The sequence below is a fragment of the Chrysemys picta genome, chromosome 6, assembly GCF_011386835.1.
Source record: "Chrysemys picta bellii isolate R12L10 chromosome 6, ASM1138683v2, whole genome shotgun sequence".
Lineage (NCBI taxonomy): Eukaryota > Metazoa > Chordata > Testudines > Emydidae > Chrysemys > Chrysemys picta.
In genome coordinates, this window is record NC_088796.1 from 90,988,244 (window position 1) to 91,001,081 (window position 12,838).

At 42.7% G+C, this 12,838-nt stretch overlaps 1 protein-coding gene across 4 annotated transcripts in view; it reads right to left on the bottom strand.

The window, feature by feature from the left end:
- Nucleotides 1–3,399: 3,399 nt before the first annotated feature.
- The window catches only part of LOC101953917 (programmed cell death 1 ligand 1), a 30,570-nt gene continuing 21,131 nt past the window's right edge, over nucleotides 3,400–12,838 (bottom strand). For 3 of the 4 annotated variants that reach the window (XM_065549349.1, XM_005296799.4, XM_065549350.1), the window contains 6 exons: nucleotides 12,452–12,805; nucleotides 10,895–11,188; nucleotides 8,232–8,342; nucleotides 6,435–6,491; nucleotides 5,706–5,771; nucleotides 3,400–4,576 (listed from right to left, as the gene is read on the bottom strand). In XM_065549349.1, the coding sequence (XP_065405421.1) occupies nucleotides 4,554–4,576; nucleotides 5,706–5,771; nucleotides 6,435–6,491; nucleotides 8,232–8,342; nucleotides 10,895–11,188; nucleotides 12,452–12,805 (905 nt within the window). In that variant the 3' untranslated portion in view covers nucleotides 3,400–4,553. The remainder of the gene's footprint in view (nucleotides 4,577–5,705; nucleotides 5,772–6,434; nucleotides 6,492–8,231; nucleotides 8,343–10,894; nucleotides 11,189–12,451; nucleotides 12,806–12,838) is intronic. The other variant, XR_002888484.3, reaches the window with a different exon arrangement.

Sequence of the window (12,838 nt, forward strand, 5' to 3'; positions counted from 1 at the left end):
GAGTCTTCCACGCCTTCCTTTTGTTGGACCACCCAAGTGTCTTTATTTACAGCATTCGTGCAGTTCCCCGGTCTCCCAGCAGCTACAGCCCCACAGACCCTCCCCAGGGTCTCCTGCCTTTGAGGCTTCCTCCTTTGGTAAGGAGACAGCTCTACTACCCTTCTGTCTCCTCCCAGCCTAGCCTCCTCACTGAGGGTTTTTATAGCCTTCCCGTGCCTCAGCCCAGCTGTCAGCACTCAGCTCAGCATGTTCCTCTGAGCAGGCCCTGATTAGGACTTGCAGCTGGGCTCACTGCTTAATACCTGTGTCTCTACCCTGGCCTCCTGGCCAGAGAACAGACTGCAGCCAGCATTTTCACAGGGCTTTAAAGGGGGTCTTACCACTGCCCTGCCACACCTTATTTGAGGCATTGGTCGCTACAGAGAAATACATGTGCTGTTCTGGTAACAGTGGTAATAAATCCCATAAACAATCCCCCACAGACATTGTGGCTAAAACATCAATCACGAATAGCTTTGCTTTGGTTCTTACACAACACAATTTGTTCTCAATATTTGAATCATGAAACGTTTCACTGGCAAGCTTATTACCACAGTGCATGTTGTTATAATTTAGGCTGTGTTTACCTGTGTGGTAAACAGTTGTAATTACACATGCTGCAATTCTGTCACTTTCAGTGTTTGAAGAGACAAAGAATTTGCTAATATTTGTCATGCCTTTGGCCTGCGTGTTTTTCTTATGTCTATCAGTTGCTGCGTGCTGCTTCAGGTCAGTTTCACCTCTATGCCGGTTAGTGGATTCATGCTGGCACAAAGTGCAAAATTCTTTACCAGAATTGCATGCGACAGATTTAACCCTGTTGTATTTTTCTTCCCATTGCCTTTTATATCTACACAGTCTCTTCATTTTTTTCTGTTTATGTTTAGGAGGAATGTCTGGTGTTCCCGATGCTTCACGCATAATTGCATCGAATGTTTTCCTGACCGCATTTAAAAGTGTGCTGTAGCTAATGTTAGCCGCTAATAATATGACTTCCAAATACTAGTTCCACTATAGCCAGAGGTTCCCAAACTATGGGGCATGGCCCCCTGGGGGACGCAATAAGGTTATCGGGGGGCAGAAAGACCTGATGGGGCCACGCTGAAAGGCTGGAATCAGGAGGGAGCTCTGTCCGGCAGGGGAAACAGACAGGGGTCTGTGCAGGTGGTATTGGCTGCCAGGACCAGGCTCCCTGCCCACCTCGCTCCCCCACTTCTGCACTTCTGTAGCCACCAACCAGCAGTTATGCTCCTCTGCTGGGGATGCTGACAGAGACTCTGCGAGCAGGGTGGCTACACCCTGGGGAGTACTGACTTCCCTGTCAGAGAGAGCCCCTTCCTGACCCTGGCCCTTCAGCACAGATCCAGGGCACACAGCCCTGTCCACTTGCCCTGCCAGACAGAGACTGTGCAGAGAAAGTGGAGGGGGCTGTGATCAAGGGCTGGAATCAGCAGGGGGCCTTGTCCAGCAGGGGGCCACTACTCTCAGGTGCATCTTTCTCCTCTGGACCCTGGCCCTTGACCTCAGCCTGGTCTGCTTTCCCTGCGCAACCCTGAAGAGCCAGGGTCGGGAGCGGAGTGGAAAGATGTACCATCACTTCTCAGCAGTCTGTGAGCTAAGATCAAGTGAGTACTGGCCCCCTGCTGTTGAATTATAGGATAAAAGGCAGCCCATACTGATTTTGTATGGGACAGGCAATTTTCTATTTAAATAAGGGATCTCCCTTGTAACACGGGACTATTGGCAATACTAATGTCACTCCATAGCATCATAATACTTGTCCTTTTTATTTTCCTCCCATGTAAAAGCTATAGAAATTAAACTAAAATGTTTTGTTAGTACAAAATTAAGGTTGTAAATATAAACACACAAAGTCAGGCAATGTAAAAATGGTAGTGCCATGAGAACACATTCTACAAAAGCCCCTTGTATGACAACAAGGAACTGTACATTGGCTGTGTGATATTATTTTTAGATTTATTGAATTGTTTAGGAAAATGTGGCCAGCAAAGGGAAATTAGATGCACTCTGCTGTTTAACTTTAACATGCAAATAGCTGTTGCTGTACTGAAAGAGAAATTCAAAAACACAGAGTCCAGCTTGGATGAGCAGCACCACACTGAACTGAACTAATCTTTGCATGTAAAAGAGGATTAGATGCTTTTCCAAGGAGTGGGACTGGGGATGTAGACCTCAATCTTGCATCCTTGGAGCAAATGGGAGTTTGTCCATTGACCTTAATGGGAGCATGATCAGGGCTTTAGAGGGGCTGAGGGAGTTGTTACATTTAAAACAGTACTCACGAGTAATCAGCATGCCCATTTCCCATCTTACGCCAGCATGAGGCTCATGGTGAGTGGTGTCTGACCCCTTACATCAGCACCAGGCCAGTGGCGGTTCCCTCTGAAATAGGAGCTGCTCCTTGGGGTAATTAAGCCAGGTTTACAGCCAAAATGCACCTATGGTGCAGCCTAAAGCAGCCACACCACATTAGTGACTTTCCTGTTCTTTTTTCATGACTTCTGTGATCAGTATGACAAAAGCGGCCAGGCCTAGCACATCAACAAATTCCAGCAAAGGAAGCTAGGCTCCAATTTCCTTTAAAAGGAGGAGGCGAGGGTTGTGAGACATTTTGGCCTTTAGGCCACGGGAACCTGATTTACAGCACGTTGCCCTCACTGTGGTGTAGTATAGCTAGAGGCATTGGAGGGGTTTATTTTTGCAGTTGAAGTGATTCACATAACCTGTTTGAGAACTAACATTTTGAAAAGAGAGGCACTTCACTTTGTTTTAAAGTTTTCCAACTTTTTCATAAAGCCATATCTCACGAATGCTGTAGTCAGTATTTGTTCTCTTAGGAAGTCCTCAGTAAGATTCTGTGCAGGAGGACTTTTTGAATGAATAGGGTTCACTTTAGGAGTTATTCTCCCTGAAGCAATTCACCCCAGCAGAACCTATGCACTTAAGTTTCATTTAAGCCCTATTTTGAAGGCTTAAGTAGTAGCCCTATCCACAGGACTAAATTTCACCCTATGGATTTCAGTTTGTTTCAGTGCTGCAGGAAAGTTCATAAACTTTGTCCATAGGTGTTAATACCCCTTTAATTTCTTTACAGAAAAGACTTGGCTACTTTAAGTCTGAAACTAAGATTTGAGTACATCTCAAATTATGGGTTTTCATGATGGGAGATTGGAAAAGGTTACTTGGAGTGACTATGAATGATATTTCAAGTTATTGTAATAACATACACACATCCTAATAAGTGTTTGTCCTTGTACCAGGCTCTTGCCATGCCAAGAAAATGTTATACAAAGGGGAAGGGCTTAGAAAATAGGATACAAAAGGAAACGAAACATCCTCTTTATTAAAAAATATAGTTTTCAATTTTATTGTAATAAATAATTCTAATAATTTATGACACAGTAAAATAAAGACACAGTAAAGACAAGTAGGTATCTTGCAAAATATAACCAAACCATAGCTTAATGATACTTAGAATCCAAAAGTGCTTCCAAAATACATGCTAATTGATTTAACGAGAGTCTATTTTGTATCATAGAAGAGCAGACGTTCCATCTCAACTGTTTCCAAAGAGTCCACTCCATAGGCTATTCTTCTAGAAGGTCCAAAGTCTTGCTTTTCAGATGGTTGATCAGAATAGTGACCAGTTGCAAACTGGTGGTACTAACTATATCCCTAGTAACAGTAAACAGTAGAACTTCTAACTCTCTGGAGCATCTTCAAAGGGCAAGAGATTATCTGCTGACTTCCAACCCAAGAGGAATCATAGAATATCAGGGTTGGAAGGGACCTCAAGAGGTCATCTAGTCCAACCCCCTGCTCAAAGCAGGACCAATTCCCAACTAAATCATCCCAGCCAGGGCTTTGTCAAGCCGGGCCTTAAAAATCTCCAAGGAAGGAGACTCCACCACCTCCCTAGGTAGAACATCATGATGTTGACAGGAGGGTTAAACAGCCTTTTCTCTGTTGAACTAACTAACTAACTGCTCAACGTTAGCCAATATCTTAAAATCTACAGTAAGGAGAGATGGTGGCCCACATGCATGACATTCAGTCTCCTCCTTATCCTTGTATGCGTCAAAGTGATGACAATTTCATCCATGGAGGCTGGAAGTGATAGTGTCTCAGTAGGGAATTTAGAGCTCAGAGAAAAATTGGAATGTTTTAAAAACAAGTATGAAATGCATTAGGGTAGGGACCTCAAGTGCATTCTTTTTTGATAGAAGTACTTAAAAAACCTGAACAACATCCACAAAAGTGCATAATGGACAAAGCAGACATGTAGGAACTTAAATAAATACAAATACATACACAGAGAGCCTGATGCTGATCAGTTTTACATCAGGATAACTCCATTAACTTCTGTGAATTTACTCTGAATTTACACTGGTGTAAATGAAAGGAGAATTAGACCAGGACATTTTAAAATAGTATTTAAAATAAAACTCCCAGAGCTCTAGAATATATTCAGTGAAGGAAGAAAACATTCTCGATTAAGTCACCTCAATTCGTACATCTGTGAAAAGAAAATAAATTAAACAAGCATTATAAAAAAAAAAAAGACATCACCACACATTTATGACATCATTTACCATCTTTAGTTTGACTAAAGCCAAAAGTAAAATAAATAAAAAATACATAACCGACAATACTGCACAAATTCTGCACCATTTAGCCAATAGGGTTGAGTGGATATACATCAATGCAGAATTTGACCCAATCTTTTTAACACCAGAAGAAAATAAATAATCTCTATTGTAGCTTGTAATTGTCCAATTACCACACCATAGGCCCAATGCAGGCAAAATTTGTTCCCATTAAGGGTTTGTACCTTTTTAACTAGATCAATTTTTAATTCAGCTGTACTTATCTAGCGCAAACAAGGCCAAACTAACTGATGTTTAAAAATTAACTGACTGATGGATCATATTTTGCAATTATATTCTTGATGACTTTGGGCCTGATTTAGCCAAAATTAGTATCTGTGGCTATTGACTCACAGGAATCTCCAAGTGCGAACAGAGAAGGAGGAATTATCCTTTTACTAACTGTTATCAAATTCCAGCTTAGATGGTTGTGCTGCCCCATTCCTAAGGACAGAGTCATGTGACAAATGCATAAAAATGTAGTCCATGGACTTTATTGAACATTCTAATATGTTTTCCATGCTGCAGCATATTAACAAGGGTGATTGTTTATCTCCAGGTGACTGAACATTAACCAGCGATGGAAGAATTGTTAAGGGGTCTCATTCTGAAGTTACTGGTCTTTCCCTGCCTGGAAACTACTTTTTGGAGATCAGCCAGAGAAACCTAGAAAGATTCCCTAGAATGCAAAGATTTAAAAACAAAAAATGTAACTAACAGGTGGGAGAAAGGAAAATAGGAGGCCTCAGATCAGTAAGTCAATAATTGGGAAAGGATCCCCTAAAATCACTGGAGTGTGGACTGGGAAGTGCTCAAAATCTGCATTTAAATTTTTAAACTGGTCTACAGGCCAGTTCTTAATCTGTCAGTCCCTTAGCAACAACTGCCGTTAAGCTCCAACTCCCACTGGGCTATGCCCTTTTCCTGGACATGGAAGCTGGCAGATGATTTGTACTGTGTGAAGTTTGCTACTATTTTTCCTTTTTCATCTGTACTTACTTTCTAGTTCTTCATTCTCAGAAGAAATCTCTCTGCAATCTTCCTCTTCCTCATCTGTCGATAATTCTTTTAATAAAAATAAAATAAAATATCAACACACATATACACACATGAGTGGGCATAGTTTTTCCCCCCCTCATGTATGGTCATAAATCCTTTGTAAAAAATTCTGACCATGGCATTCTAGGTAAGCTGAGTGCCTAATTGAACTGCAGGCTTACAGAAAGAATTAATGCATAAAACAGTTTGTTTTATAGAACTAAAACTAAAAATTGTTTTTCCTCTCTAAAATGCTATTCATCTGATGTAGCCTCTGGAGGAGGGAGGAAATTGAGCCATTTTAAGGCATCTTAAAATGGACAATCAAAAATTGACCCATTCAAAATCACTAGTCACTTTTTTAAAGCTTGGTCTTTGCGTTTGCCTACACTTTTAGCCACAACACTAATTTCTGTTTGACAGGACTGTTTGTGTTGTAATATGTGAAGTTGGTCCAGTCTGATATTTTACTTAATTTACTGTTCAGAATATATGTTTTTATTATTTCAGAAAATAAAAGGCACCAAGTTCACTGTTTAATTATTACTGTCTAGTTATCAGACAACTTAAAAGAAGAATGCAAAATGGAGCAGAATACAATTTTGCTTAGGGTTGCCCCATTACGTAGGGAGTTCTCAGTTAAGCCAGTTTCACTTGAAGCACATCCAGTCACATGTATGCAATACTTACTTATCACTTTCACTGCTGCATTATTTGTACATGTCTCCCTGTCCTGATCTTTTCTAGCTGCAAGAGAAAAAGGAAGAATATGAAAGAAAATACTCATTTTAGATTTAGTGTTACTACAAAACCCCTGAAATATTTATCTAAGTTATTTGCTGTTGTATATTTTTACCTCAAAAGACTACAAATTAGGTATAGTATCTACTGAAAAATCACCTTTGTCACTGTTCCAATGCAAACTTGGGGGGGGGGGGGGGAAACAGCGAAAATACTACTCCTTCTTGTAACTTAGGAAAAATGTGACCTTAATATCACATTTCCAGGAGGGGATCTTCTGAGACACCAAGGATTTCCCCTCTTCCCTCCTCCACTTACACTGTGTACTCCTGTTTCCACCACACTCTGATAGCAAAGGTACTGTTGATTGAACAGGGCTAGCTGCAGCACCCTCTGGAGCCTGCTAACACCACTACTGACATCACTTGTGGGGCTGTTATAGAAGAATACAAAACATTTATACAGGGCCTGAGACAGACATCTTCATAACACCCTGTTATGTGGGGCAGGAGAAGGTTGTGTGAAGAGATGAACTGAGTCTGACATAGCAATGGTATGCTATCATTAACCTGATGGACTAGGAATATGCAGTCCTAATGGAGACCTTATCATAAATTTTGATGATGGAAGACATTTTCCATGTGACTTCTAGCCAGAAAGTATTGCTATTTCCAGTGGTGATGGGGGAATATATTACATGGCCTGAAATAATAAAACAGTTTCATAACCTTAATACCTCTACTAAAAGGTATTACTGAAAAAGTTACCACACAGCTCTGTATTATTTCCAGCTGAAGTTCATGCCAGCTGTGTGTTTATGCCTACTACATAATTTTAAAAGATTTTCTGGTGAGCCGTTAGCTCATTGCCTGGCTCAAACTTCCTCATGCATTCCTGGTCATACTGTTACAGTATGACAAACTGGTGTGGTTCTGTCAGCATAACAGGTGTGTGTCAACACTGAACCTCCAGTACTTTTCAGGTAATCCCTCTGCAACCGTTTGATCCTGAAGCTACCAGCTTTTTTAAATCACTCAAATTAACTGAAGAAACAAAACCTAATTAAAAAAAAAAAAATCAAGAAAATGGAACAAACTAGTGGTGGCAAACCACTGTATGGGGAGGTGGAGTACCTCTTGTGATAAAATCTTCCAAATGTAAATCTCAAAAATTCTTGCAGATACCTGTTTATGGTCATTTCTATTACATTTTAGCCATGATAAAAATATAACTAGAATGCACTCATTTAGATCCCTTATAAAGTTATTGAGTCCAAGTTCAGACAGTTTTGTTAGAAGCTATAACAGAAAAGACAAATATCATGCCAGCCTAATGACATGTAGGTTCCATATCATGAGGGAAACCGAGGAACCGGAAGCAGCTTTGGCAATGCCAGCTGGGTAGGAATGTTTTCACTTCCGAATGGGGAAAGCACCACTCATAACGCTCTGCAGCATCATCTACAGATTGACCAATGGAGATGCATTAACAACTGCCTGTAGGCAGATGAGAAAACAGTTCACTGTGCTAGGGAGATGATAAATACTACCTTAATGATTAGTATGTGGTGAGAGCAGATTAAGAAAAAACAAAGAAAGCAGGAAGGATGTGATACAAGAATTAAGAGAATTGGGGGTTTCAGGGTAGTTGGAAGGAGTTGGAACAGACCATCATCAGCTGATTTCAATTCTATTAGTATCAACAAACATAACAAAAGGTGAAAAATATGGTAAAAAAAATGTATACCCTTTTTTACCCAGAGCATAAATAGAAGCGATGATCCAAAGAGAACCAACACAGCTCCAGCTGTTGCAAAATACCGTCTACTGTTAATCCTTTGACTATCTACTGGACAATCTAAAAAGGATTAAAAGAAAATTATTAGGGAAATAATCAAGTTACAGTAACAAGTTAAATTACTCAAGCGGGTTAAACTCTCTTGAATCTTAGAAATTTCAACAACACTTTTTTTTTTAAAGTGTCTTATTTTCTTCTTGATTATCAATGAGTTCATGGAACTGGACAAAATGGAAAAATTTCACAAAAAATTGTCCCCATTTAAAAATACAGGTTATAAGTTATATAGATTTTATTTCTCTGTGATTATTCCAAAACCCAACAACCTGAGAATGTTATTAATATTATTGAATTACAATAATTAGTTTAAGAAGTTCAAACAACTTTGATCACTACAACACATGTCCTAGGGTTACCATATTTTGTGCCTCCAAATGGAGGACACTCCACGGGGCCCCGGCCCCGCCCCCAGCCCCGCCCACGCCCACGCCCCCTCCCCAAAGTCTCCGCCCCCTCCCCTGCTTCCCGCGAACATTTAATTCGCGGGAAGCCTGAAGCAGGTAAGGGGGAGTGTGGGGGGAGGAGGCGCGGCCCAGGCTGGCCCCCCGGCGGCTCCAGCCTGGGTCGGCTCGGGCCCTGGGGTGCCGGCCCCGGCCCCCAACCGACCACCCCCGCCCGCCCAGCACTGCCGGCCCCCGGCGGCCCAGCGCACCCCCCCGCTACCCCGGACCGGCTCGCGGCCCTGCGGCCCGGCGCACCCCCCCCCCACCCCAGACCGGCTCGCGGCCCGGCACCCCCCCCCCCCCCGCTACCCCGGACCGGCTCGCGGCCCCGCGGCCCGGCGCACCCCCCCGCTACCGCGGCCCCGCGGCCCGGCGCACCGCCCGGCTCCCGGCCCGGCACCGCGCCCCCGGCTCCCCGCCCGGCCCCGCACCCGGCCCGGCACCATGCCCCCGGCCCCGCGACCCCGGCCAAAGAGGCCCCGGCCGAGCCCTCCATCCTTCCCTCCCGATTTTCCCGGACATGCCCGGCTTTTGGGGATTTCCCCCCGGACGGGGATTTGAACCCCCAAAAGCCGGACATGTCCGGGAAAATCCGGACGTATGGTAACCCTAACATGTCCATGACTCATTACTGTGCTCATGGGAAATACGGAATCATAGTAACGTAAGGCTGGACTGGACCTTGAGAAGTCAGCAGGTCCAGCTCCTTGTGCAGAGACAGGACAAAGTAAACGTACCCCATCCCTGATAGGTTTTTAAGAACAGGTTGGACAAACACCAACAGCCTCCCTTGGAAGTCTATTCCAGAGCTTAACTACCCTTATACAGTTCAAGGACACACCCTGATGCTGCATTCCAAGCCATGTGAGACAAGTCAATAAACAGAAACTGTTTCAAACAAGGTGGAAGACAATTTAATATTTATCTTTGCTTCTGGAGTCAGTGGTATCCAAAGAGATGCACTGGATAACACAAACGGGTCTGTGACAGAATGCAGGGGGATCATTCTTCCATAGGTGTTCAAGGAAATGGCTATCACAATAACTGCTCAGGAAACAGACTGGGGAGTATCCTTTTGGAAAGGCAGAGTTCCACACCCAGGATTACAGGGCTGGACTGTATCTCACCTGGGGATTTTGCTGTTTAAATCATTTCACTCCCTTGTTAAATACCATCACCCCTTGAGACTTTGCTCACCATAACATTTTTTACCTCTGATGATTTATTCTAGCAGTATCCAAGGGCCTCGTCTGGACTTTTGGATTTTTGCAACCTCTTCCTTCCACTCCATTCTATGTACAGATTTTGATTCTGGTACTAATTTGTTTAAATGTAATGTAGGAATAAGGAATTGATGGCTCTGATCCCCAAACTGTACATGTTTATGATTAAGTTCCAGAGGAAGGTTTCATTTCTCGGCTCCAGTTAGACTGGGACATTTTCTACCCTCAGGTTCATACATGACTTTCACATAACTTTTAAAGCTGTGCAGAACTCCACACCTTGAATCACCACCCACAAACTCCATGTATACTGGAAATATAAACATGGTGGAAAAACAACACTTAGCATTTTCAGTGTTTCAGAGTGCATTACAATCATGATCACATTAATGCCTATACAACCAGGGCCGGCTTCAGGGTTTTGGCTGCCCCAAGCAGCCCAAAAAAAAAAAAAAAAAAAAAAAAAAAAGCCGCGATTGCGATCGTGATCTGCGGCGGCAATTCGGCAACCGTCCGCCGAATTGCCGCCGAATAGCTGGACGTGCCGCTCCTCTCCAGAGTGGCCGCCCCAAGCATCTGCTTGACAAGCTGGTGCCTGGAGCCGGCCCTGTATACAACCTCTGCAAGGTATTGTCTACATTTTGCATGTGGCAAACTGAGGCAGGGCAGTTCTGTGACTTACCCAGTGCCATAGAGGAAGTTTGTGTAAGAGCCTGGATTTAAAAACCCCCACAAGAGTTTCCAGCTATTAGGCCTAAAATTCAAGCCCCCAGACTATACCCATTTCTACAATATATTGCTTGGCCTTGGCTAGATTAGGAAAAGCAGGTTGTGGTTGATCCACTAGACAACCTTACAATGCATTAACATACTTAAGAAACATTACCTGGTATGATTAAAATAGCAGATGTGTTTTCTTTGAATTCTTTGTTCCAAAATATACAGTGAAATGTCTCATTAATACTTGTGTTGGTTTTAAGTGTGCTTGTCACACTATACAGTTGATCAGTTCCTGTTTCATAACTTGTGTTTGCTTTGGCACTGAAGTCTTGATGTTCCCCATTATGCCAAATGACCTCTGCCTTAGGATACCCTTTTGATTGGCATGTTAACTCCCATTCGTTGTGTCCTGCAGTCCCCTGGACAGTCACAGTTCTTTTGGTTATGTTTCTATAAGGAGCTAAACAAAAACAACAACGACACAAAAAGCTATTATAGCTATGGCGCTGACAGAAGATTGTGTGTTATTTCAGGAGGTCATGCTCTTTTCAAGCCAAAATTCTTCATGTGAGCAAATAATATGTTTTTGATGATCAAGTTAAACATCATTATTGTTTGATTCATAATTATGGTAAAAGTGGGGAAGTAGGTTTTGTACCTGGACTGATCTATTTTCATTACAGTTTTGCAACTTTTTTTTAAAGATTGTATCAACCTTCACACCCAATGCTTTCTTCAGCTGGCCTCCCCAACATCATTCTTCATTTGTTTCACTGCCATGTGTGGTAGAAAAGGGCAGAGTCATGGACTCCACCCAGAGGTAGGTGTGGGGTTGGGCTGCTGTGTAAGTGCCATGAGGGTACCTCAGAATGGTCAGTGGAGGCCTCTTTGGATGCTGACCCCAAGTGGATAATTGGGGTCTTACAGATTCTGCATCATACATGCACCAGAACCCACAATTTATCCCATAGCTCCCATTAGCATTTGTGGGAATTACTTGCATAAATATCTGTGCATCAAAGTGATATTAATATTCCCCCTAGTCTACATGTTTTCCACTGTATCTTTGTGGGAGAACAGTTTGTAGTGAACTTTGCATTCTTGATACTGAATAAACTCTTGTGCAGAACTGCAAGGTTCAACCTACAATATATACCTAGCAGTATTGAGACAAGCAATCCATAGTTTTTCAGAAAGAAAATGAGGCCAACATATAACTTGTATCGGGGTCACAGCCTGGGGCAAGAGGTGTCAGCATCATCCCTGTCCAGAGGAAGGGAATCCATTCGGTATTTTGCCTTTCCTCTCCCCTACCTCTGCAGGATTATTCCTCTTCTCCAGAAGGCAAAGCTATGGGTGAGAAGGGGCAATAGAGGGAGGTTAGAGTGTCCTCAGTGTGACCAGGAGGTAGGATGTGCTCAAGGAAACCTGAGCACTTTTGCACAAGAAGTGCTCTGCCTAATCTCCACCTCCCTCCTTACCCTCCAAATGTAAGTGAGAGAAGGAAAGGATGAGCAGCACTTGCTCTCTCGAGTTGAGTTGACAATGCTGTAATGCAGCGGCTTGAGCTAGATCTTACACACATTGTGAATACTAGTTACAGACCAAGAGCCAAATTTCACCCTCCGGCATTATTGCCATCCCAATGAAGTCAGTGAGGGGAGACTTGTAACTGGATAATGCAGTAATAAACTGATTTCCACTATCTGGAAAAAATGCTTACCTTTTACTTGCAAAGTGATCGTCTTGTAGTCAGCTCCCTCATAGCCAATGAGACAGAGGTAAGTTCCTGCATCTGTAGGTTTTACGCTGGTGATCTGAAGCATAGACTGTCCCAACTGCAGTTTATCTTTCAACAAATTTACTCTTCCCCTGTAGTTGCTGTGTTGGTTATTAAAGTTTTCCTTTCCTTTGTGAAGTTTGTAAACCTCTTTTGTATGTTCCTCTTTTTTCTCCCAAATGACACTTAAATCTTGAAGTTTTAATTCACCATTCACTCGAAACCTGCATTCCATGGTCACGTTGCTCCCATATTCTACAATGTACTGTGGCTGGGGAACTTCAACTGTGAATAAAGCTGGAAAACAGAATTCAGAATAAAACTTCTTTT